The sequence below is a fragment of the Rutilus rutilus genome, assembly GCF_951802725.1.
Source record: "Rutilus rutilus genome assembly, chromosome: 1".
NCBI classification, from domain to species: Eukaryota; Metazoa; Chordata; class Actinopteri; order Cypriniformes; family Leuciscidae; genus Rutilus; species Rutilus rutilus.
Genome location: NC_140209.1, coordinates 58,160,289 through 58,186,658, shown reverse-complemented (window position 1 = coordinate 58,186,658; position 26,370 = coordinate 58,160,289). Strand labels below are relative to the sequence as shown.

The following is a 26,370-nucleotide window of genomic DNA, read 5'->3' as shown; positions in this document are numbered from 1 at the left end:
TCTCACACTCATCATTGTTCTGTGTTTGTACACATCAAGATCGCAAGAACTTGAACTTTTTATCAAATGTCAAAATGCTAAATATTAGCCAATACATCATTCAACGATTAGATTCAAGAAATAGTTAATCCAGGAATGAAAGTCAAGACGCATTACATCTGGCTTGAGGTATGTGAATCCAAAGGCTGTGTGAGAGTAACGCATGTAATTGTGACTGAGGTCTCCTGTCCCCTTGCAGCTCAGTCCGTTTGTGTACAGCGAGTTTGCGCGGGAGAGGAATCTGCACGTGTCTCTTCTGGACCGGCTGTACGAGCATTACCCCTCCGAGTACCCCTGCAGGATCATGCTGTGCGAAAACTACCGCTCCCATGAGGCAATCATCAAGTAGGTGTGAACTTTTTCACACCACTCTTCCTGAGGAGAGACAGACATACAAACACACAAAACACCAGGGCTGTGTTGTTGCCGACATAATTTACGCACACGATTCTCTCTCTCACTCGCAGTCTCTCACTGTTACATCTTTGTGTCTCTCTTTCCTGTCTGTTCTCCATTTCTGCTTCTGTCTTTCTCCATTTAACTTTTAGGTTGGTTTCTATGTAGATATATTGTATGTATGACATGAACCAGAGGTTCTAAACTACTAGGACATAAGTACATGTCGATTCTCATAAGGTCACACACTGCAGGTATAAAGAAATGCTAAATTCAAATAATAAAAAGCAACAAACCGAATAGCCGTGCATGGTTGGGAGAGCAAAATAAATCGACTCATCAACTTTTAAAATGGAGAAAATGCTTCCCATATTTTTTGTTGTTGATGTCCAAGGCCGTACATTGGATTAAAGTGTTTTTGTACATTCAAGTTACCGTGTTGAGTCTAGACAGATTCAGCGGATGTCAACATAGACTAATTCTTATCATCCTCAAACACTGAATAAAATTGCAGAAAAAAATATCACAAAGAATACATTAAATTAGCAAACATGATGATACCAAAAATGACACCAGAAATTCTATATTGCCCTTTTAAATGTATTCAACCCTGTCTCACAGGTTTGAGCATAGTGGACATTTAAGGCAAAATTAACACTTTCTTGGTGATGTTATTGCAATCTGCATTTTGGTAGATTTTAAAATTGGATGCCCATTATAATGAACCCAAAATGGTTCAATAATGTCCTTGTTGGAAGAAACTGGATATGATAATAAAACATCAAAAACATGCCAAATCTAAAGGAGTATTTCCCATTTTAATTTCTCTTGTTAAAATGAGTACTTGTGACATTTATGACAGAATAATTAATTAAAGCGAAAAATATCTGGAGACATGGGGGGGGGGAAACGCATCAGCTTCTCTGATCGGAAACCAATTAAAATGCCTTAAAACAGAATGTTAAAATACAGGAGTCTAGTCCACTAGTAAAAATGCTTCTATTTTTAGATATTTTTTAATCCCAAATTACATTATCAACATAATAAGAGTGAAGTGTTTAATGAATGTTAGTGTTCTGTTATGACAGCAGCACTCAAGCTTCATCCATTTTTAAGATACATATTGAATTACAGATTTTCAGTGTGGACCCAGACTTTGAATCCGATTGCTGTATTCTTTTATGTAAATATATCCGACCATAATCCTCAGTGGGATCAGTTTCAATCCATGTTTTGAATATATTATGAGATGATTTTACTTATGGACAGACAAGGTATTGCATGCGTAAATTGAGGTCTATTACCACATGCGCACACTCGTACCCCTTTTCCACCAGCAAGAACCAAGTGCTAGTTCAGAGACAGAGCTATTGCCAGTTCGGAGTTGGTTTGACTGACGAGCCTTCTAAGAACCGGTTTGCCTTTCCACAGGCCAGAGAGCCACCACAGAGCCAGATCTTACGTCACTGTATACATCTCATGTTGCCCAGCAACGCTAGCGCGGCAGCGCCAAACACAAACACACCAGGCTTGTTCGAGATGGTTCGGCTTCCAAACACTCCCGCCGCTCCAATGCATCTCGAACAAGCCTTCCATCAACAATGGCGGTCGTTGCGTTACTATTGATGCTCATGGCTTTGCGAACCTACATCGGCGTTCAAACATGGTGAATCCAACGCGTTCGTGCAGCTCGCCGTAACTTGCATAGACTGAGATTACAATCGAGCTGCTATTAGCTCGATTAGCTGGTATTTAAAAAAAATGGCGGTCACAAGTTTCTGTTCATCTTGTTGGTCACGGTAACCCCAACTACTTAAGAACCACTTTTCCTGGTTCAGAGCTGGTGCTTTGGGTGTCGAAAGACAAAGAACTGATTTGAAACTAGGCTCTGGCTCTGAACCAGCACACAAACTGACTTGGTGGAAAAGGGGTATCAGATGGTACAGTCAATGCCAGTGGTAACACATATGCTGTAATTCCCCGTTTGGACTCCACGTTGTGTGTTTTGAGATTGAAATCTGACAAAACAGAACAAAGATGGTCGCCAAAGATGGAACACCTCTCTGAGCGGCGGGAGCCATTTTGACGCCAGCGCTGAGGCTTTGTAAATTAAGTGCCAGTCTGTGTTGGATGTGTTCAGGCATTCACTGATAGCTTATCCCCGATGCCTCCCAGTGCTCTCCACTTTTGAGGAGTCAGAAATAATGACTAAAACGTCCTTGATTGGAGAGCTTTGGCGTCAAATTGTTAATTAAAACGGATGTGAGTGTCTTCAACGCTGAAATTTGCATCACATTGTTTTTTATCGAATCATTTTACATATGATCTGCATATATTGTGCTGTTAAACGTTTGGGTGCGTAATTTCCAATTCAACCAATGTGTAATTGTGGAATATAAACAAAAAGTGTTAATAAACCCATTGCACTGATAAATACATTTGGCAGCATTTGAAATCTAGTGTTTTAGCTTCGTATTTGGAGTTAGAGGGCTTGATAGTGGAGCTGAATGGTTATTTTAAGGTTGTCAGTGCTGACTGTGTGTTCTGGCTGACTGCAGCTATACGTCTGAGCTCTTCTACGAGGGCAAACTGATGGCCAGCGGGAAGCAGCCGCCCCATAAGGACTTCTACCCTCTGACCTTCTTCACTGCCCGCGGAGAAGATGTTCAAGAGAAGAACAGCACTGCTTACTACAACAACGCTGAGGTAACCCCAACACAACCATTGACAAGTTGTTGTTTTCTCATTTCATCTGTTACATATAGTTTTCAGTGCACTAGATTTGGTGCGAACAGGCCTAATATCAGAGTGACTAGATGTATGGGTGTATTGGACCGGTATCATTGAGAATCCGTTGGGAATGCTCTGTCAGGTGTTTGAGATAGTTGAGCGGGTGGAGGAGATGAGGAAGAAGTGGCCGGTGGCCTGGGGGAAGCTGGACGAGGGGAGTATCGGTGTGGTCTCGCCCTACGCCGACCAGGTCTTCCGAATCAGAGCCGAACTTCGCAAGAAGAGGATGCCAGAGGTCAGCGTGGAGAGAGTGCTCAATGTCCAGGGTGAGTGAAAAATGCTATTACCAATTCTAAAGTGTACTTTAATATGCACAAATGGCCCAAATTGTATTGTCTTTTGCAGAAAATCACGGTAGCATGCAAAGTAAAACTAGCTACTTTCCATGCTATTGCATGTTATTTAATAGTTTATAGGGTGATGGGAATTGGTAAAGGGCACCTGTTATGTTTTTTTGTTATTTTTTTACCCTTCCTTTAGTGTATAATATAGCTTTCTGCGCATGTAAATGATCTGCAATGTTACAAAGCTCAAAGTTCACACCAAATGGGGCTAATCTTTCCAACAGTAGACACTTTCCTTAAACGCCTGGTTTGTAGACCTGTAATTATTTCCATGACATAGATGGAAGAGGAAGAGTTTCATTATGTTGAAGGGCAAAACATCATTACATTGACTTGTCATACAGAGGTTGCATTTATTGAGCAACCACAATCGCAAACAATATAGTCGAGATTCATGTTTGGATTTATTACAGTTCGTCGCTAAGAAGGTTTGCTCGTAGATTTAGTCGCAGTACAAGCACAAGTGGCCTCGTGAAGGAACATAGACTGGCTGAATTACACTTTCATATGAGCAGAATATTGCAGTGGAGATTGTTACAAACTCCAACATACTTTTTGGGAAGATTAAGTAAAACACTGGGCAGAAAATCTATCCATTTTAAAGTCCCAGTGAACCGGAAGTTGCAAACGACTTTTCTCCAGTGTTGTGACGTATTTCCAAGTGAAACGGAATATTGAATAGAGGGCGGGGCTTTACTTTAGCGCTCCTCCTCTCCATCTCTCGCTCATCTTGGACTAACGGTTTGAGGCGAGTGGTTTAGCGTTTTCAACCCAAGCCGTCAAACTGACGTCATCAGAGAATGGCGTTCCTGCCATTCCAGACCGGAAGTAACTTTTCAGATTTTGATTAAAGAATACCACAACAAACTAATTTTTTTCTGTATTGTTCACCACAAGACTAGTAATATGCGCTAACAAAGTAAGTAGGGGTCAATTTTGATTTCATGACGACTTTAAGAGAAAAGCTATGATTGGGGGATTTAAACTCTTGACACCTGGCAACCGTGGAGGCTTGTTGCCAATGCAAGATAACGGAAATGTCGATAAATAATCAGCAGGCCGATATTTCAGATGATTATGCTTGGTTAATCGAGAGAATCATGTGGCCCTGATAGTTTACCATCTTGGATTTATGTTTCCACTGACCAGTGAAAAAGATTGCTTTCACGGGGAGGGAAACATTTGATCAGACCTCACAATTTTGTCAAAGTGAGGCATTTTCAGCATAATTAAGGCACCTAACTATTGGAACATCGTTCGCGTTGTGAATGTGCCTGTGCTGCTTTAAAATGCTCCCCCTGGAAGAAGATCACTAGGTTTTAAACCAGACCCCATGTGTCAGCCCAGACGGGTGGCAGAGAGAGAGTTTACAAGACAGCAATTTAGCCTGCCAAATGTGTGTTTGGTGTCCCGCGGGTTTCATTTGAAAAGCCAGATTGGTTTGTGCATAATTGATGCTGTTTGGTTCAGCCTGTTGCATTGAAATCACCTTTTTAATGGATGGAGAAATTCCTGCACTCAGGTTGTGCTTGTTTGGCACAGAGATTCATCTTAAGTGATCATTACCCATGTCATGTTCTGGCTGGCTGCAAATCTGAGCTGGGCACCACAAAGGAGAAGTCACGAAGTTCTGCTTTTGTCGTAATTCATAGAGAGATCTTCTGTTATTATAGTGACATTCATTGCATGTTCATGGCTTTCCAGTTTTCCAGGGTCAACATGAAATCAAATTTAACCCCATATTCTTAAAGCACCTTCGTTCCAAGTCTTACTGTGAAGTTGTTCGTTGGTGTACAACAGGGTTTCCCAAATGGGGTTTTGCGACTAGCAAAAAAAGCGACTAGCATCAAATCCGTAGTCAGTCACTATATCCATACTCATTCCATTCTATTAACAGAAAATATGGAAATGAGAACAGCTTTATTGAACATATGGATATATATATTATATCAAAATACAGTATGAGTACACGGATTGGGAGAGAAAACGGATGTAAACTGCTGACAGTTGGCGCATCTATCTAGCGACATGGTGACTTTTTGCGCAGGCTTTAGCTACTTTCCATTGAAAATAGTTGGGGGCGGTTCAAGCTAATTATTAATCATGTAAAACTGCACAACAATTGCGACATAACCTGCTGTATTCAGTGGCTCGGTTCACAGTAAACGCAGCAAACTCTAATTGGGAACCCAATATGCACCAGGTTTATACATTCGCATAATTTCCAACATTTTTGTGGACAGAAGTTTGCTGCATTTGAGGAGTATTCTGCCAAAATAAAAGCTCAAGGATGATTTATGTTTAAAGCTCGAGATTAAGCATTTGAAAGTGAATAATTTAGGACAGAAATATTGGTAACTTGTAGTTTTAATATTATCATTATTATTATTATTATAATCACTATCAAATATTTATTTATTTTTACAGTCCATTTCTAATTTCCAAAAGTAACATATTTTGGTAACAATTTACAATAAGGTCTTATTAATTTCTTAAAGGGGCTCTATGTAGAATTCTTGTTATTAGCGACACCGGTGGCCATTAAATGAACTGCAGCTTATTGCTTGCGCTTGTACACATGCGCACAAGACTGAACATGATTCAAGTCACTCACGGCGAAGTTCTTCTTTCGTTGTTCACTTACAGAAGTAAAAAGAAGTTTGGAATACTTGAAAAAATACAAATCAGTCTGCACGCTTTCATAGGCAACCTAGGAAGTCGGGGTAGTTTCGTTTCAAGCAGTTCACACACTTGCAATAAAAAAACTATTAATATGTGGTAATTCTTACATATAGTGAGTAACATTTAAATGCATTAGAACTAGCTCAGTAATATATTTTACCGCATTTTTTTACTTTTGTTAATGTTAGTTAATAAATATACAATTGTTCGTTGTTTGTTCGTGTTAATTCACAGTCCCTTAACTCATGTTAACAGATAAAACGTTTGACTTAAAATATTTAGTAAATGTAACATTATGACTAATACATGCTAGTATTGTTTGTCACTAATGTATTGAACTAATGTTAATGAAACAACAACTCTCCTTTTCTGCAGATTCATCGAAGTAAAACTGGTTTCATGTTGACTTTTTATTGATTGTCTTATGTCAGCACGGTGTGCAACTCATAAAGTACACGTATCTCCTGCTGTCCATAGGTAAGCAGTTCCGGGTGCTGTTCCTGAGCACCGTCCGCACCCGTCACACCTGCAAACACAAGCAGACGGCCATCAAGAGGAAGGAGCAGCTGGTGGAGGACTCCACTGAAGACCTGGACTACGGCTTCCTCTCCAACTACAAGCTGCTGAACACCGCCATCACCCGAGCGCAGTCCCTGGTGGCCGTGGTGGGAGACCCCATCGCTCTCTGCTCAGTGGGGCGCTGCAGGTAACCGGACACTTTTTAAATGGCTTTTTAGATCAATTTGTATTTAAATTGGGTCATTTATGTAGTAGAAATGTGAAATTATTTTAGAAGTTGGTGCCTTCTAGACTGAGAAAAGCCAGAAAATGTATTTTTGGCTCATGTGGATGAAAGACAACAACTCCCAGAATGCACTTGCTTCGCTGCCCTACGAGGCCACTCCCAAGCCACGCCTACCGGTTACAGAGGGCAGTATCGGAATAAATGATACAACTAGGCTACTAGTCGACTCGACACTGAAAAGATGCCGTTTTATCGTGAGATCCCGCTATCCCCCTATTGGGTGGGTTGAACACATGCGGGATGAGCTCCTCCTACTGGCTGTAGTCTCTCGCCTCTGGACTAAAGCCTCAGATGATGCTAAATGACGATTTTAGTGTCATCAGAGGTTTTTTTCCAGACACACAATACAGAAATCTCTCGTCTCAGAGGGACGTGAGGGAGGGAAGCACGGTCATTTGAAAATACTACCGGGTTTCTACGGATACAAAGCTTAATGCTAATCTGTGAAGTATCCCTTTAATTATTCCATTCACACTATTGGTTAAAAGTTTGGAATAATTTGAAAAAATTATATATATTTTTTTATATATTTTTGAAAGAAGTCTATTATTATCACTAGTCTGACTCCAGTCTTCAGTGTTCATCTTTCAGAACTCATTATATTATGCTGATTTACTCAATTATTAAAAAATGCTTCTTGTTATAAACAAAGAGATTTAGTGTGTGCTGCTTAGTGCTTAATATTTTTATGGAAATCATTTTGTTTCATGCTTTGGTGTTTAGAAAGCACAAAAGAACGACATTTATTTTAAATTTAAGCATTTTTAACATTATAAATGTCTCTGCTGTCACTTTTGATCCGTTTAATGCATCCTCTCCTCTGTATAAAAGTATGAATTCCTTAGTGTTAAGATCATCACATCATCATATTAGAGTGATTTCTGAAGGATCATGTGACACTGAAGACTGGAGTAATGATGCTGAAAATTCAGCTTTGATCACTGGAATAAATGACATTTTAGGCTATATTAAAACAGTTATTTTAAATTATAATAATATTTCACAATATTATTGTATACATTCAGTCTTGGTAAGCATAAGAGACTTCATGATCGTAATTATTCCAAACTTCTGACCAGTAGCGCGTTTTGTGACTGGTCGATGGGGTTTGTTCCTACAGTAAAAGAATCGACCTGACCTCTGGGGGGAACAGAGTCATCGCACGATCATCTGAATGTTTTCGGAGTTTGTGATGTGAATAGGGCTTTGTGTTTCGTGTGGGTAAGCCTGTCTGGATGTGTAAGCAGGGCAGACAGTGGCTCACTGCTGTCTGGTTTTGGTGAGTACCTGTGTAGTCAGAGTCCTCAAAGGAAGAGCTGTCCCTCTGCCTTCCCATCATGCACTTCACCGCTGTCAGCTTGGACTAATACGCTCCTCACGCACGAACGCTTCAGACATAGCGTCTACAGAAGGGATATCAAATCTTTTGGCACCTCTCTTCAGGGTTCTGTTCGGAGGACGGTGTGAAGCTAATGCACTTGTTTACCGTCCCAGCTTCAGCTTCTGCTAGCCTCGTCATTTTGCAGTAGTGAATAATGCATTTCTGTGGACAAAAGGTCAGAGAGTGAGCTGTTACAGGAAAAGTGCCCAACCCTAATAATCATAAGTTATGAGTAGGGCCTTATGATTTCTGTGATGCGGAAAGCGCTGACAGAATCGCGGACTCTAGCCATGAAAACAGAGTTACTGTATAACGTGGAATGTGATGGAATTTGACACATTTTAGATAAATGCATCTAAACTAGGGTTGTTTAATTTTCATTTGATTACACTTTAAATTAATGTGTTATGCCTTCATTTGATTACTGCTGGTTTTTGATCATTCATTTGTATTAAATCATAAATCCAGAAAAATTAAAACACAACTCCGTGAGGTCACACATGCAACAGTCATGTGACTGCAATGAAGCAGTACTACCATATCAACTACTGTTTCACATGCTATTTTTAAAGTGCCCTTATTATGCTATACTAAAGGTTCCTAATGTTGTTTTGGAGGTCTCCTACAATAGGTTTACATCCATCCAAGGTCAAAGAATGCTTTAGTTTTTTCATAATATACATTTCAGCATCAGCTCTCTTCTCACAGTGTCTGAAACAGTTCGATAAAGGATTCAGTCTCTCTGAACCTCTCTTTTCTGAGAGTCTACTCTGTTATGATTGGTCAGATGACTCAGTCTGCTGTGATTGGTCTACTCTTTCTAATTGGTCAGATGGCCCAGTCTGTTTTGGTGGTCTACTCTGCTCTGATTGGTCAGATGACCCAGTCTGTCATGATTGGTCTACTCTGCTCTGATCGGTCAGATGACCCAGTCTGTTGTGATGGTCTACTCTGCTCTGATTGGTCAGATGACCCAGTCTGTTGTGATTGGTCTACTCTGCTCTGATTGGTCAGATGGCCCAGTCTGTTGTGATTGGTCTACTCTGCTCTGATTGGTCAGATGACCCAGTATGTCGTGATTGGTCTACTCTGCTCTGATTGGTCAGATGACCCAGTCTGTTGTGATGGTCTACTCTGCTCTGATTGGTCAGATGACTCAGTCTGCTGTGATTGGTCTACTCTTTCTAATTGGTCAGATGACCCAGTCTGTTTTGGTGGTCTACTCTGCTCTGATTGGTCAGATGACCCAGTCTGTCGTGATTGGTCTACTCTGCTCTGATTGGTCAGATGACCCAGTATGTTGTGATTGGTCTACTCTGCTCTGATTGGTCAGATGGCCCAGTCTGTTGTGATTGGTCTACTCTGCTCTGATTGGTCAGATGACCCAGTATGTTGTGATTGGTCTACTCTGCTCTGATTGGTCAGATGACCCAGTTTGTGCAGGAAGTAATACTGCTTATGACTCATTTCAGGCAGAATCCGTTCTTTCTTTTCGGAGACAATAGCCCCTTTCACACAGCAATCCCACTAAATTAGCATAAAATTGCCAGATTTTCTTTTCTGGTAAATATACAAATATGCTGTTCACACAAGCAACGGCATTCTAGCTTTTTACCGGTAAGAGACCATTCACACATCAGCAGCAAAATATGAGTAAATTCTGTGATGACAGTCATTGGAAATGATCTTAAAACGCCGCTCCGTTGTCTTCATCCGTCCGCATCCGCATCCGTCCGCATGAGAAGCTTAAGTTTCACTAACTGGTCAATTTGACAACATTTTTTGACGTCTGCGTGAAAGGCATAATGGATGATCAAACAGAAAGTTTTTTTGTCCTTAAAAACACAAGACGCACATAATGGTATCCAAATGCAGAGCCGCAGCGCCGATGAATGGAAGAGAAGGCTTGAGTGCGACACGTTGAAAAAGCTGCGAAACGTGGTCATCTTGTGCATATTTACATAGAAAAACTATTAAAAGCTTTCTGTAAACAACTCAGAGTAATCATGTCATCTCATAAGAACTTTATGATTGGCCCAAAGCAGACTTATGTCAGTGCGTTCTGACCTCGTACGTGATCAGACAGGTAATCTTCATTCTGTGTTCACACAGAGCACATTACTGGTAATTTACTTCTAATGTTACAACTTTCCTTACTGGGAAATTGCCGGAACCAATTTACCGGTATTTTGGAAAAGGTCCTGTTCACACATGATCTCTTACTGGTAATATACCAGTAAAGACTGCATGTGTGAAAGGGGCTAAAAACTCCCATTTATCATGCGCTTTCATTTTTGAAACCTTGCAGACCTTTTACATTCACAAACATATAATATGTGACCCTGGATCACAAAACCAGTCACAAGTCGCATGGGTATATTTGTGGCAGTAGCCAACAATACATTGTATGGGTCAAAATTAGCTATTTTTCTTTTATGCCAAAAATCATTAGGATATTAAGTAAAGATCATGTTCCATGAAGACTACCGTAAATATATAAAACATGTATTTGTGTGAGTGAATGCTGCACAATCGCCAACATAAATGGACAACTTTAAAGGCGGTTTTCTCAGTGTTTCGATGTTTTTGCCCCCTCAGATTCCAGATGTTCAAATAGTTGTATCTCAGCCAAATATTGTCCTATGCTAACAAACCATACACCAATGGAAAGCTTATTTATTCAGCTTCCGGATGTTGTATAAATCCCAATTTCATAAAATTGACCCATGTGACTGGTTTTGTGGTCCAGGGTCACATATCTGTGATCTATTATATCAATATAATATCTGAAAAAGCATAATAGGGCCACTTTAATAAAACAGTAGGCAGGATAGAGTATATGCTGTGCAGAATGCTAGTTTTTTTTTCTAGCCATTGATTAAACGGTCAGTCTTCTGATATCTCTTCCATATGGGATCCATACAAGATTGTCCAAACAAAAAATGCTTTTTTTATTATTATTTATTACATTTAAACCTAGCCCTAATAGCAAAGGTACAGATACAAGAGAGCAGTGAATGATGTTATGTAGCTGGTGGGAAGTTAACAATCCCCTGTGCTTGTGACCTTTGACCTCTGACCTCTTGTGTTTTGGCTCTTGTGACATGAAAATGACAGTGTGTATCGCTGTTGGGCATTCAGAGTGTGTGTGTTTGTGTATGTGCTTGGGTGTGTTGACACTCCCTCAGAGAGCTGTCTGTCACTTCGCTGGCAACCCTCTCTATCCTCCCTAGTTGCAGCTCCACTGTCGCTATGGAGACAGACTCGCATCAACCAATCGGTAGAGACCGGCCACAGTAAATGTCAAGCTGAAGGGCCTGGCAATTAAATCTGTGTGTGTGGTGAAGATTCGGTGCTGTCCATTCAACAAGCTCAGAGCCACAGCTTAACAGACTTCAATAATCGAAGCGTTACCCTCGTCACATGACCTGTGATGACCGATCCAGCTTAAGTGCTGTGATTAGTTTCAAAGAATCCTTATTTTTTTTCATCTGGAAATATTTATTTTCATAGATCAGTATATGGGTTAATCTCATGAAAACATGTTAATGTTTTATCCCAGAATCAATAAAACAATCAATCAAAAACAATCAAATTAGATTTTTCAGATTACATTTCAGTAAGTTAAAATCAGCATTACGAAATACAAAGGGTTAGTTCACCCAAAAATAAAATTTGTCATTTATTTACTCACCCTCATGTCGTTCCAAACCCGTAAGACCTTCGTTCATCTTCAGAACACAAATAAAGATATTTTTTCTTAAATGCGAGAGCTTTCTGAACCAGCCATAGGCTTTCAAGGCCAAGAAATTAAGTAAAGACATCATTAAATGGTCATCACTAAAATAGTCCATGTGACTACAGTGGTTCAACCTTAATGTTATGAAGCGGCAAGAGTACTTTTTGTGCGCAAAAAAACAAACAAAAATAATGACTTTATTCAACAATTTCTTTGAAATGCATTGCGATAATGATAATTTAGTGTTCAAATATGTCACGATTGGAAGATCTTTATAGTTTTAATAAAAAAATGCTTCTTTTTATTTTGAAATATATAGTTTTCTCTCAATTTTTTTTCTTTTTTTCTGACCCAAACATTTTCTTGACTGGTTTTGTGAGATTCCCTGATACACCGATGTCAGATAAATGTGTGTTTGCTGCAGTTCTAGCTGGCTGTTGTATAACAAATCCACTGTCTACAAGCTGTTTTGCATCTAATTCAGTCTGTCACTGTAAGTTCGACTTGTCAACTCCTCATCAAGCTCCTGATTAGTTCAATCAGTTCCGCTTCCTCAAGGCCTCATCACACTCTCTGAAATGAGTTCTGCTGTCTGTGGAGGAGGGGGCACAAACTATCGCTTGCAGAGTTGACATGTACTGCAAACACTAACTCAACCTGAAGTTTCAAACTGTCTGGTGCTGATGTTGCCTGTGTTGTTGTGTGTGACATTGGAAGGTGTAAAAATGTGTAGCACTGCTTCAGATTTCCCATCAGGGATGGTGCATGTTCTGACTAATACATCTCTACTTGGATTTCTGCTTTGAGGTTTGTGCAATAAACTGACGTCAAATTCATCAACCCTTAAACTTTAAACCAAATTAAAACTAGTCATCAATTAGGGTGCTTAAAGATAAAGTAATAATGCACCAAATGTGGCGCCCAACGTAGGGCTGTAATCAGGTTTATGATGCTTTTGTTTGTTATCCTGCTAATTAGGGGTGTGCGATATCACGATTTTTGATCGTGGGCGATTAAAATGCCTCCACGATCTGCTTTTGAAGAAACATCATAGTATCGTGTAACAGTGCATTCTCTCAGTTGCAGTTCTGGCGCCACCGTCCCAACAATACTGTACAACGCAACGTATCATGTTAATGCAGAGGTAAAGTTACACTCACGGGACACTGCAGTTAGTTACATTGGTTACATGTGCCTTGCCAGTTGAACATTTCATTTGCGTGCTGATGCGCTGTTCTAACAAGTGCTTTCCTGAGCACATACACCCGAAGCCCACAGACACTAAAAGCCTGTCTAACAGCGCCTGGTTACTGGACCAAGTTATCTTTCAAGTCTTATTGCGCTAATACTGTCAAATACACACAAGGGTTGCATAAACGCAGTTGGTTATGTCTAAAGTGAAAGCAAACATTTGAAAATCGGTGTCATATGCGTGTTCTGTACTCATAAAACGAGGCATTGGAAAGTTTGTAAGTACATCAGGAGTTTATTTAAATAACACTTGCCTGACGGCTTATGCTACCGCTAACCCGGACATCGAGGTCACTTCCGTGATTTGGGAAAAGCCTGCAAATAGTACAGAACCTATTTGTACTACTGTAGAAGTTTGGTACCATTCTGGGCATTATTAGTGGGGTAATTTACGAGATACAGCCTTGGATCCACTAAGCCATCCGGCTGATATCTCTAAATAAGCTCTAACTTTAATAATGTTCAACCAAGGGGAAAAAAAAGCTTCTGGGGGGGGTGTTTGGCCCGAGGTCATGCTGCAAAGGACCCTAGGTTGAAATTACTCCGAACCATCCCTTTAATCACCATGGTATCTACAGACCTAGTGAATTACCACTTTGATTTCTTTACCAAGCCAAGCACAAAACAGAGCCTTAATCCCCTTCATCGCCTGTTTGAGATTCAATGTGTTGTGAGTGTAGATGATGTCTTCAACAAGTGGCCCTATTGAGTTCAAAATGTGACAAAGATGCTTTCTGGGAATAACATGATTTGTCGACTAGGCTGATTATAATGCTAGTATTTTGTGATATTGGGATTGGCTGATAACCAGGATAGCAGATTGACAGTGCTAGTTCCAAAGTCCTTAAATTATGTTTAATATGTATATTATGTACCATTGTTAAATTGGCTCCAGCTAAATCTAATGGTGTTTAGGTAGGCCTAGGGAGAAAAATCAAACGACCTGAAGGTGAGTAAAAGTTTATTGCTTTAAAAGTTTGCCACCTTGTCTTTCTTGATAGTGTGAGGCACATTTCAGAAATGTTGACTCATATTCACAGGCAATACATTCTGCCTACTCACGGCTCCCTCTTAAAAGCCACGGCCTCAAACTGAACTCGGTCCACCGCTTTCTGTCTTTACCGTGACACAAGCATACCAACCCGTGCTTTATCTCCAAGCATCTTTTTTCAACCTTAAACTGACCAAATTCTAACAGCTTAAAATGTTACATGATCCCTCATTTGCCTCTTTCAGAGGCAGGAGAGACCAGCCGCTAAATTACACGGTGACGCATCGAGTTTCTCCAGCTCTGAGTCACAGTGGAGGTCTGAGATTGCTTGAGATTGATGTCGCCGGAGTCAGGATTGTGAATTTCCCCCGTCCGAGCTGGAGCGATGTGAAATATGGCTATTAGAGAGAGAATCAGTCAGATTTCTGCCTTCCATGTTGTCAGTGTGGCTTCACCAGTCACCCGTGAGATCGGATTTGGTTCTTACATTGTGTGTTACCCTGCTTGTGTGATTTTGATTCATTTGTAACTCAATAAGATGATGTGCAGTGGTGCACAAACTCTATTGACCGAGTCACTAACTCCGGTCTGAATGTGAATATCTCATTTTGTTTTACAAGGGGGTTCCAGTTATGTGCCTTGTTTTTACATACTGTATCAATAATTAATCTTTTTACCCCTGTGGGACTCTCCGATTGGATGGAAATCTGTACTAGAGAGTAACTAGTAGAGATGCACTTAGACTAAATTTCTCCGCCGATACCGATTGTTTGATTTTCTTTAGGGGAAAATCTCTCTTCCAACTTATGCTGTAAACTATATAGGGGACCCTCTCACTTTGGTACGTTACTATAATAGTAGATGTTAAAATGAACAATAGAGCCCAAATCATTATGGTCAACTGCTATTTGTTTGCAGGTAAAGTAATTACACTCAAATAAAAACTGAAATGTTAGTATAGGCCTACATCTCATTTGCACATAAGTTAGTTTTCATACATATAAACATACATTAAAGGAACACGCCAACACAGCCATCTTCTAACCGTATACATACTGGGAACTATCTTCTCAGAAGGCGAAGCACTGCTACTTGGGCGGAGTGAATTGCTCGCAGCACCTGAGAAGCCCCGTGGTGAGGAGCAGAGAGTTCGCTCAGAGTTGGAGTAAATCACTCCGCAGAAGTAGCAGTGCTTCGCCTTCTGAGAATATAGTTCCCAGTATGTGTACGGTTAGAAGATGGCTGTGTCTCATGTGACCTTGTTATTTGTACATGCTGTGACTATACAAATCACAACATGTAAATAGGAAAATGTTGGCGTTATTTTGTCATTTATTGGGAGTAGTATGCTAGCTGGAGCCATTTACCTCCAGTCTTTGTGCTAAGCTAGGCTAGCGGTGGGTGCGTCAGACAGAGTTACGGCACGCACGGAGATGAAAAGGGTATGTATGGACTTATCTAACTCTGGGGGATACGGTGAATAGTCCCAAAAAGTCGGCGTGTTCCTTTAACAGTAAATAAGCTCCTCTCAAGCGTTTTTTTTATAGCCAACTAACAAACTGAACACTGACTTTCCTGAGGTAAATGCAACGTTAAGTAACATAAGCTGACAAGCTGTTACGTGGCAAGTTGTTTTATTGACGTCTTTCTGCGGTTGAAACGCTGACCGAGCGATTACATGAGACATCTAAGAGCGTCAAAATGGCATTTATTGTTTGAATTTTGTGATAAAATGGATGGAATTTGAAAGCTGAGACTTTGTTTCTTGTCAGAAGTAATAAGCACAAATCTCTTTACAATTATTGGATAGAGGCGCGCTACAAATAATGTTTGGTGTAGTGAAAAACCATGGACCTGGCAACCCTGGCTTGAACTACAAGTGATTCATAGGGTCAAATAAAGCCTTTTTTTTTTTTTTTACCTGTTAAGCTGCAACTCCACTTTTGAAAAATCCCCACATACAGTTCATGAACCCTTTGTACTAAAAGCACAAGTATGATCTCATTTGAAAGCTGACACCTGGCAGTTTATTGTAAATGTAGAATTAATTATTGTCATAATGAAAAAAATTGTTATAAATAGCTTCAAAGTTATTAGAAATAATTTTTTATGAAACATCCTCATGAAAATAAAATTGAAGTTGGCACTGTAGCAATCTAGAAATGCACTACAGCTAAAGCCACATGTCTAAACATTTTATGTTTAAAATCTGAAGATAATAAGTCCAAAACTCTGGATTTAGTTAAATGTTTTTCAAGACCATGTCAAATGACTTTATTTTTAACGTCCTGGAATGTCACATGATCATGGCTCTTCTTCATGTTCCATATATGGACTATTATTGTGCATATAGCGCCCTCAGGCTGTTGGTATGAATTAAAAACACAGTATCAGAGTATCCAAGCGCTCATAATGATTACATCAACGCATTTGGGTATAAATTCAATAAATATTATTCCTGTCTATAGAAATATGATGTAAATCTATGAGAATCTATCAATATCTATCAATATTTCTCCAAATCTGCACATTTTTGAGCTAAAAGCCCTGAAGGACGTTGTTTTGTGTATCGCTGTCATGACGACAGCACGGGAGTTTTTTTATGAATGAAAGCGGCTGACGCGCATAATTCATATTAAAGGTATCGACTAATTTTTTTCATTTCATAACTCCTGACACAAATTAAAAAATAACTGTCGCTATAAGTTTCTCAGAATACAATAGTGGTCAAATACTGAAACTTGAGTCTTATATCTTTTTAATGATGTATAGTTTGTCAAGGTATAACATTAAATCTGATAGTAACTTTGAACTATATATATAAAAAAAAACGCTTCAGTGCACCCGCGCACTGGCAACGGTTAACAGGTTAATGACATGTTAACTTCAACAGCCTTAAATTCAACACAACACAATTTTTCTTCACACACACTATGAGTTGCAGTCTGACACATTTTCACCAACTCCTTTTTGATTGACAGGATATAATGGGCCATTCATTGCTTGAAAACCAAATACGTCTCTGATTAAATTATATATTACATCATAAGATATTACCTTCTTAAATGGCTTCAATGTAACAAACTGCTTTTGCTTGTAGTATAGATAACTACTTTAACTGCAGTTTAACTACTTTAAATGACGAGTAGCTTGTAGTATCTCTAACTCTTGGGTAATGCTGTAATTAAAACCCACTGAAAATGTCCACGTTTCCCCTCTTGCTCTCCATCCCACTTCATATAATCATTCTCCACTGACAACCATTGAGCATAACTAATGTAGTTATGGGCAGCTGTGTTGGTGTTAGAAAGTGTTATATGTTTATGAAGAGTGTTTCTGATTCACTGTCTTGTTTTTAGACTGTTATTTTGGAGCTTGAATGGGGCTTCATTTAGTTTTTGATTGTGCTGCACTAAATAGTCACGAATAATGTGAAAAGGTTATGGTTATGCAGAGCAGATCTGCCATTGTCATGACACTCACCACATCTTCTTTGTAGATGGATGTGCACGATATTGGGGGGGGGGGGGGGGACATTGTGATATTTTGTTTTTCTGTGATATATATCGTGATTATGAAAACAGTTTCACCTGGTGACTTTAATAGCTCTATTTAGAAAGAATGAATCATTCTAGAACGATTGGGGTGATTTTGTAGGGCAGTGCATCTGCACGAAAAAAATTAATAAATTGAATTACAAGCATAGGTTAATACAATAAAACAAAGATGCAAATGAAGTAAACAGTGCTTTATGCTTTTCATGAAAGTCTAACAGTATTCTGGCACAGAAATTGAATAATCAAATGTAAAATAACACTGCATATTTTTGTACTGTATATAAATTAAATATAATTAATCTTTGTTAAAGATTTTCTCTTTGTATTTTGTTTTATTAACATTAATGACACAAAGAGCAGCAGGAATATTAGACTGTTGTCACTTTAAGACCGAATACACAGATCCAATATAATGATACACATCAGTTTTCTTTCTCAATTAAGTTCACATAATAAGCCGTAAGCGACTGTTTACTCACCTAGACAGGCATTTTGACATGATTATGTGTGTATGTGTGTGTCCCTTCAAGCACAAATAGTTGCGGTAGAGAATGGAATTCAGTGTGTGTGTGTGCGTGCACAAGATCTGAATTGACTTCTTTCGCGTCGTCTTGTGCTTGAAATGTTTAAACTGACAGGACCTAAAACATGTGCAACAGTGCAAGTGATAAACTTTTGCTCTATGATTGTCAAACTTTGCAGTTATTCCGAGAATCACGTGTTTAGAACTGGTGGCGCCTGGTCTAGTAATGAAAGTCAATGGGGAAATTATCATTTTAAATGAACTGAATACATTTTGCTTTGCAATTCTCTGTAGATAGGCTAAACAGTTCACAGGAAGTTGATTTGTAATTGGAATAATATTGAAGTTCAAATATGTTTAACACTTGCAATGTATACTGGGAAATTAAATGTTCTTCCACCCTGGTTAACAAAAGATAATTTATTTTATAAAATGAAATATATAAACCTTATATAAATTCTGTAGGTGACATGTTCTGCCATTGTATGACATTTGATCTCTTTTGTTATTTTTTTATTTTTATTTTTTTGATGGTCCACTTTAGACACAATCTACATTGTTAAAAGCGCTATATAAATGAAGATGACTGACACTCTACTATGTGAATGCAAAGTGCATAAGTAACTTTGCACCTATATGTTTGGGATTGGTCAAGCCAACATTCTCAGTTTGTCTTTTCTTAAAAAAAAGATATTATTAAATTAATTTCTTCCAAGTTTCAATTAATTGTAATTTTACTTCCAATCAACTTTGAATTACAATTCTGCATTCTGTTTGCTAACTCAATTCAAATGCAGCTTTTTGGAGTTTAAAAGACATTCTCAATTCAATTCTGAATGCTGCACAACCCTGGCAGTGCAATTTATTTTATTTTCTCTGAATGGTTCTTTTAATAAATCATTGAAAAATACTCTCAATTTTCAATAATCAATAAATCCTTCACTGAATGGACTTGTCGAATCTGCCAAACAGTTACTGGATCAACATATGACTTGCTTACTGAACTATAAGTTCCATGTCAATGCATTAGTACTTCAATATCAGTACTTCTAGTCTAATTTTATTAATATTTTAACCTTAAAAAAAATATGTTCTTGAGGTGGTTCCTAGCAGCAAGTTTGGGAACTTCTGCTGTATCTTGAACCATCTCAGTTTTTCTTTTGTGTTGTTGGTGCATGTGCATTGCTGTCTTCACTCAAAATCTCTGCATCTGTTTGGTCCTTCACAGAAAGTTCTGGGAGACCTTCATCTCCATCTGTCATGAGAACCAGAGTCTCCATGGCATTACCTTTGAACAGATTAAGATCCAGCTGGAGGCCCTCGAGCTGAAAAAGACCTATGTGCTCAACCCGCTGGCCCCAGAGTTCATCCCTCGTGCCCTGCGCCCGCAACATCCCCAGGGTCCCGGCAAGCACCAGCACTCCCCGCCCAAGGTACAGGACAATCTAGACTCTCATGAGAAGATGCCAACATTTTGTAACAGTAGCTGTTTTGCCTTTTGATTTTTAGTGCGTTCCTCTTCAATTTCACACAATGGATGTCACAATTGGGCTTTTAAAAGCTATTTCAGACCTCCTCACAATACAAGCAATTCCTGGCAAATGGGCCAGTTTTATTACTCTGTTTATCCTCTCATGCACGGAAAAAATGACGCGACAGTCACAGTCTGCTCTGATACGGTCAGTGCCGTCCACTGCGGAGGGTTTGATATGATGTGCTGGGTTGTGGAGACATGCACACTCTCCCCCCGCTGACATTAATGAAAGGCTTTGGTTCGGCGAGCGGCAGAGAGCATCCGTCTAAATGCAAGTGAGCTCTCGCACCCTCGAAACGAATAATATATGCCAATCAATCCCCAGCTCCAAGGGAAGGAAGGTAAACATGCCAGAATAGATGATTGAGGAGACTTCCTCTTCCCCCTTTTTCTTTTTTTTCCTCTGTAGCTCAAATTTGTATCTGTTTCTCCTCACCCCTTTGCTCCGTCATCCTGACTGGTTAAAGACGAGTATTGGCTGCTCGACTTACTGCTTCAAAGTGCAGGTGTCCTGTTGGAGAATCTCTCAAAACCTCTCCAACCTGTCATACTTCATCCTAAAATTAAAAGAAAAGATAAAGAACAGGAAGCCTGTTTTCAAGACAATTAATATATTTTGTGTTTATATTATTTTCATGACATTTTATGTGTATAGTGAGACCTTTTCTGTTAGCATTCCCATTCATCTTCTTGGAAGAACTGAAAGTATTATATATACACTGCATGGCCCAAAAAAGTAATGTTGGCATGTTTTATGTTTGGCAACAGTTCTTCTAACACTAATTTGATGGAGTGTGTAGCTTTTCATTTCTTAAACAACCATGTAGGAAGACACATCATGGCCATATTCCAGGATGTCAAGATTCATCATGCTCAAATTGTGAAAGAATAGTTGGGAGGCAGCATGAAGAATCATTTTCACACATGAATCGTCTCCTTTTGAGTCCAGACCTTAAATTCATTGAAAGTCTTTGGGTTGTGCTGGAGGAGACTTTACAGAGTGCTTGACTCTTGCATTGACAATACAAGATCTTGACCAAAAATTTATGCTTTTTTTAATGGAAATAAATGTAAAAGAGGTGCATCAAGTTTTGCGTTAATGGAGAGAAACGGTGAGCTGAAGGGTTCGCCCTGGGCAACCAATTTCTGACCCCCCCAGAATTGTCTGATCAATGGCGAATGTGGTGTTCATCCACCACAACTGCTATTACTTTGAAACAAAATATACAATCTTGTTATGTTTCCCAGCCTGTATCCATATCACTGTAACAACGATGTCACCAGGTCATAGGGGTCAAGACCAAGTGGTCATATTTACAGAAAGCACAAATGATCATGGAGTTCTTAATAGCCAGAGCGGTGCATTTGTTTACAGAGCACAACAACGAAGGCGATTTGTTTCAATGATCAGCACCGCTTTGCCATGGTTGACTCCCTGTTTTGAAAGCTATAGCATCCTTAACTAAAAAGCTTGAACGGAAAAGGTCGGTAAGAGAAACAATATAAATCTCAGTCCAGAATAGCTTTTCCATACAGACGTGGGAAGAAACTACCATGTTATGGGGGTCTCTGATGTATCTTGATTGGAGTGTGGTGTATATATAGACATCGCCATTGATTTCGTCCATCTCTTGACAGGTGCGTCCCCATTTCTGTGCAGTAATTTCACAGGCTTTGTACAGAAAGTAGCTAATCACATGCTATTGAAATGACTAGCGTGATCGGCGGTTCCTGCAAACGTGCTGACCCTAGAGCATCAGTGCTCAGAGCTGCAGGACTCGGGCCAGCAGATCGTCTGAATCGCCCATTGATGCTGTCAGTATGCCATTCTGTGTGCACTCAAAGACATTGATCTGCTTTGAAAAGGCATGCTTTCTCAACGAATCGCACCAATGGACTCTGATTCGGAAGTCGTTGGCAGTACAAAAAAAAAAAAATTACAAGCGAGGGTTTTTTCTTGTACATGGCGGTGCTGTTATTCAGGCACCAAGAACAAGAGTTTGTTCCACTCGATTCGCTGATTATCTTTGCAGTTAGTGCTGTTTTTCTTGGAAATCATCCGCCCCCTCAAACCGCCCTCTGCCCTCATTTTACTGGATCTCCACCCACGTGGAACCAACTCCCCCGACTCTTGTATCAAGAACATCTCAGACGAGATTTGCCTGACCATGTGGAAGTAAACCATTGTAAGCGTTTTGACAAATCAGTGCTGCCTCACGGCGATGCTCGTGTGCAGGGTGACGGTCGGCACAGAAAGGGGAAGCACGACCCCCTGACCCTGTGACTATTGTAAGACCCCCTTCCCCCTCACTTTCTCCTTCATCCTCTTGCACTGAATCACTCAAACCCTCCTCTTCCTCTTCTCCACAGGCGAAAGGACAGCTGGCCAATCACACTGAACCCTTCCCCCCTGAAGGCTTCGGTAAGTCTCTCTCTTTGACCTCTTGATATTGAAGGTTTGAACATTTTCACACATTTTCAAGGCACCACTTAATTGAATGAATGTGTTCCCATTACATGTTCTCTAGCTCTGAAGTGCTACAGCGTACGGTTGCCGTAATACCGTAATCATGTCAATACATGTCAATTTGTGTGCAATTATATATGTTTTTGCAAACAATTGGTAACAAATAAACCATTGCCAAAGGGACAAAGCAAGCATTGTTCTACATTATTACATAAAAACTACCAAGATACTACATGTGTTGTTAGATGATAAATTCTACTCAATTACATTATTCAACTATTCAATACAACAGTTAGTAAGAAGACTTGGATTAAACCACTCAATTCGTATGGATTACTTTTACAAAGCCTTTTAACACACTATAGTGTTAAAAACGTGTATTGGTAGCCACTCAAGATTAATCTGAGACCGTAAAAGCCACTTTAGTTTACTCGTTTAACATTCACATTGAGTAGTTACCTGGAGAATGTGATTGAGAGGTCAGCAGCTTTCGGCACCTCGTGAAGGAGATATTTTCACAGTTTTTGACCTCTGATTTGAGGATATTATTGGTGTGATGTGACAGTGCTGTCAGTACGAATCGAAGTTATTAGTTTGTAGAGTGCCGCATGAGTGGTTGTTGAGGCAGAAAGAGAAGAAAGCGAGCGAGAGAGAGAATAGTCGGGGAGAGACGAGATCAGTGAAGTGGATCCAGCTTCCTTCCAGCCTCGCTTCTTGCCCAATCAAAACATGATCCCACCGATAATGTGTGGCAGCAGCGCCAATTCTCTCTGAATTACTCCCTTGGATTGCCGTGTGTGTCTGGGCAAATGACTTGAGCCAGCTCGCTCATGAGGACATTTCGGGGGTGGTTGTAGCGTAATGATTCTGGAGGAGTTGGGCTTTTAACACACTGGTTCAATCTGAAGCAGGGATGACCCTGAAATTGGTACAGATAAGGGTGTATCAGGGCGTAAACTTTCACACTAGAGATTTTAGATCAGACCTCAAATCATTGTTGGGTGAATCTCACGAAACATGTCAAGAACGTCCATCCATCCATTCTTCAAACCACTTGTCCTATGTAGGGTCGCAGTGATCCTGGAGCCTTTTAAAAAATTGTCCTAAAAACTGGATTCATTTTCTTTCTTTCTTTTCCTCTCTCGCTCTAGTTTCTTATTTTGGGGTGAAATTTGACCTGGACATGTTCTTGATTAATTTCATGAGATTCACTGATAAATGATACCTGGGATATGATTCATTTGAACTTCATTTACAAACGTACCATTCTGGAAGTGCACAAAATAAGTGTTTTATGGAAATGCTCCTATCAAAAATGAGTGCTAAAAGATTGTTGTGAACGCCAGATGGAGAATAGATATTTTAATTAAATTACTGAACTGATGAGACTTGGAGACGTATTTTGCTAGAACTATTGATCAGTGTTGGCACACATTTGCAAGTACTTTTTGCCAAGAAATTTGGTTTTGACAACAGATAAACAACCATAATACATGTTTTCACCTTTCTTGCTTGTTAACAGTGGTAAATGTGTAGGTGACAGTCCAATTTGGGTTTAGGGTCTAGCAAATGTGTGAATTGGAGGAAAAATTATTAGACTTCTTATTTCATCATTAGTTTTCTCCAGGTTGCTTAGGATGAAAGTGTTTCCAATTCACAAACTACATCATGTTACAATAGAATTAAAACAGTTAAAAACCCAATTATTGAGCAAAAGATCAGTTAGAAGTGTTGTCGGAGATGAGTCAGGCCTCCAGTGCTTTGCCATCCAAGAGTATAAATGTAATATTGTTTAGTATGATATAGCTTTTGATTCCTTTAGTCTCAGTTTTGGTTGATCTTTTTGTATCTTTAGTTCAGCCCAGCACTGCTGTGTTGATGGGGAACCCGATTCAGGCCTTTACTCCACCTGGAGCAGGAGCTCCAGCCTCCGGGAAATCACCAAGCCCTGTTCAAAGAATCGACCCCGGAGCCAGCATCCTTTATGTGCCCGCTGTCTATGGGGGCAATATGGTAATGCCAATGCCTCTTCCGGTACGTTCTGCCAGACATTTCAGCCCATTCTCTAGTTCTTTTTACTGTTGGTTGGAATTTGGAGGTCCTCATCCATCCACTGTAAATGTATTTCCTTGAACATCTCGTGCACTTGTATCAACCTCACCTTCTCTTCACCAGTTGCCCTGGCCCGGCTATCAGAGTCGTTTCGCTGTGGATCCTCGCATCATGAGTCACCAGGCTGCCATGGCCGCGTACAACCTCAACCTGCGGCCACCAGCCAGTCGTGCCTCACCTGTGCTGTATGGGTTCGGTCACCCCTCTCCTTTGGGCCTGAACCAGCAGCCCACCTCTGAGAAAGATCTACTTCAAGAGCCCAGTGGGAATGGTAAAACTCACAACACTAGTCTTTTATTTTAACAGTACTGAAAGCTCAACTGATGCATGCCAATAGCAACACCAAGGTCATGGGTTAGAAATGCACATGCACTGTGGGTGGGAATCAAAGCAGAATATATTACATGTCAGATGTCTTTGCATTGGCTGACAGTTCACATTGTGCCTTAACACTTGCCTTTACACACCACATTGTAAAAGTTTATTTAGAAAGTTTTTTAATTCGGTGAACTCTCAGGTTTGAGCTGTCATATATGGCTGTTGGTGAGGCGCTGCTTTTTGGGTCGTATTGTGCTGATTTGTTACCATTCTTTAGGGAAAATCGACATTAATGGAAAAACGGAGCATTGTAGGCTGCTGACACCCGAGAGGAAAGCCCCCGAGCTGAAGGAAAAACAGGTACCATCCATCCGTCCGTTCCCTTTTCGTATTTATCAAACGTCCTTCCCAGTTTAATCTGAAATAAATCAAAGGAGCCACCCACTATGCCTTCCCACAAGAACACTTGAAACATGGACCATCTATCTTTACTCAACCCCTGCATGCTCAAAACACTTCACTTCTCCTACTCCTTTACACCCTCTATTAGAGTCACACGTTGGTAATGATTATACTTTCTACAGGGGGACCCAGAATCAGTGCATAACAAGAGTCCAGAGCCCCAGTCCAACGTGGGCTTCCCCAGCAGCCGTCTCATGCGCAAAGACCCACAAGCCCAGAGGGCCCTCAACTTTCACCTGGCCCCCCCACATCCCGGCTTCCCCCCTCACCACGGAAACAGCCAGTTTCCGCAGCAGTATGGGCTCCCCCGACCTCCCCTCCGAATGCAGGCCCCCATCCACCCTCAGGCCTCCTCCTTCCCCCCGTCGTTTTTCAGTGGGCCTCCAATGACACACCGCGGACTGCAGTCTCCAGTCCTGGAGGGGATGGAGGGTGGGGATGGCTCGATGGGAGCAGTCCCAGGTGGGGTGGCTGAGGATATGAAGGGTGTCGTGAGAGGCCTGCCCCCACAGATGCACCAGCAGCCCCTACGCCTCAACAGCTTTGGAGAAGAGAGTTTGGACTCTCTGTTGGGCGATACTCTGGGTATGTGCATACGCAAGACTGCTTCAAAAGGCTTTATTATTGTCTTTGATTTATTGTGCTTTACTGTCTATTACGACTGCTTTTGTGACAGTTTTGAATTTGCTCTGCCAGCAACTTTGACGGTTCAAGTTTAAGCCATGTTCCAATCTTTCAGGCTTCTCGTAAATTCCACAGTACTGCGCCCAAGAGTTTGAATTGGACAAGTAAAAAGCCTGTTCACAAAATTGAAGAGAAACTATTCTAAGAGAAACTATTCTATCTGAGCTCCTTTAACAGAGTCTGAAGCAGCCACCCAGAACACAATAGCAACCCACTCAGAACTACTCAGAACTACTCAGACCACATAATCAACCACATAGCAATGTCCTACCAATCCCCAGAACATCTTCAAACC

The 26,370-nt window shown here is 40.3% G+C and overlaps 1 protein-coding gene across 3 annotated transcripts in view; it reads left to right on the top strand.

Annotated features, from left to right (window-relative positions):
- The window catches only part of helz (helicase with zinc finger), a 60,286-nt gene that overhangs the window by 29,189 nt on the left and 4,727 nt on the right, over positions 1–26,370 (top strand). For all 3 annotated transcript variants that reach the window (XM_084402881.1, XM_084402880.1, XM_084402879.1), the window contains exons 18-27: positions 239–384; positions 2,994–3,141; positions 3,308–3,491; positions 6,729–6,957; positions 19,727–19,931; positions 22,403–22,454; positions 24,355–24,533; positions 24,675–24,882; positions 25,207–25,289; positions 25,514–25,976. In XM_084402881.1, coding sequence (XP_084259007.1) covers positions 239–384; positions 2,994–3,141; positions 3,308–3,491; positions 6,729–6,957; positions 19,727–19,931; positions 22,403–22,454; positions 24,355–24,533; positions 24,675–24,882; positions 25,207–25,289; positions 25,514–25,976 — 1,897 coding nt within the window. The remainder of the gene's footprint in view (positions 1–238; positions 385–2,993; positions 3,142–3,307; positions 3,492–6,728; positions 6,958–19,726; positions 19,932–22,402; positions 22,455–24,354; positions 24,534–24,674; positions 24,883–25,206; positions 25,290–25,513; positions 25,977–26,370) is intronic.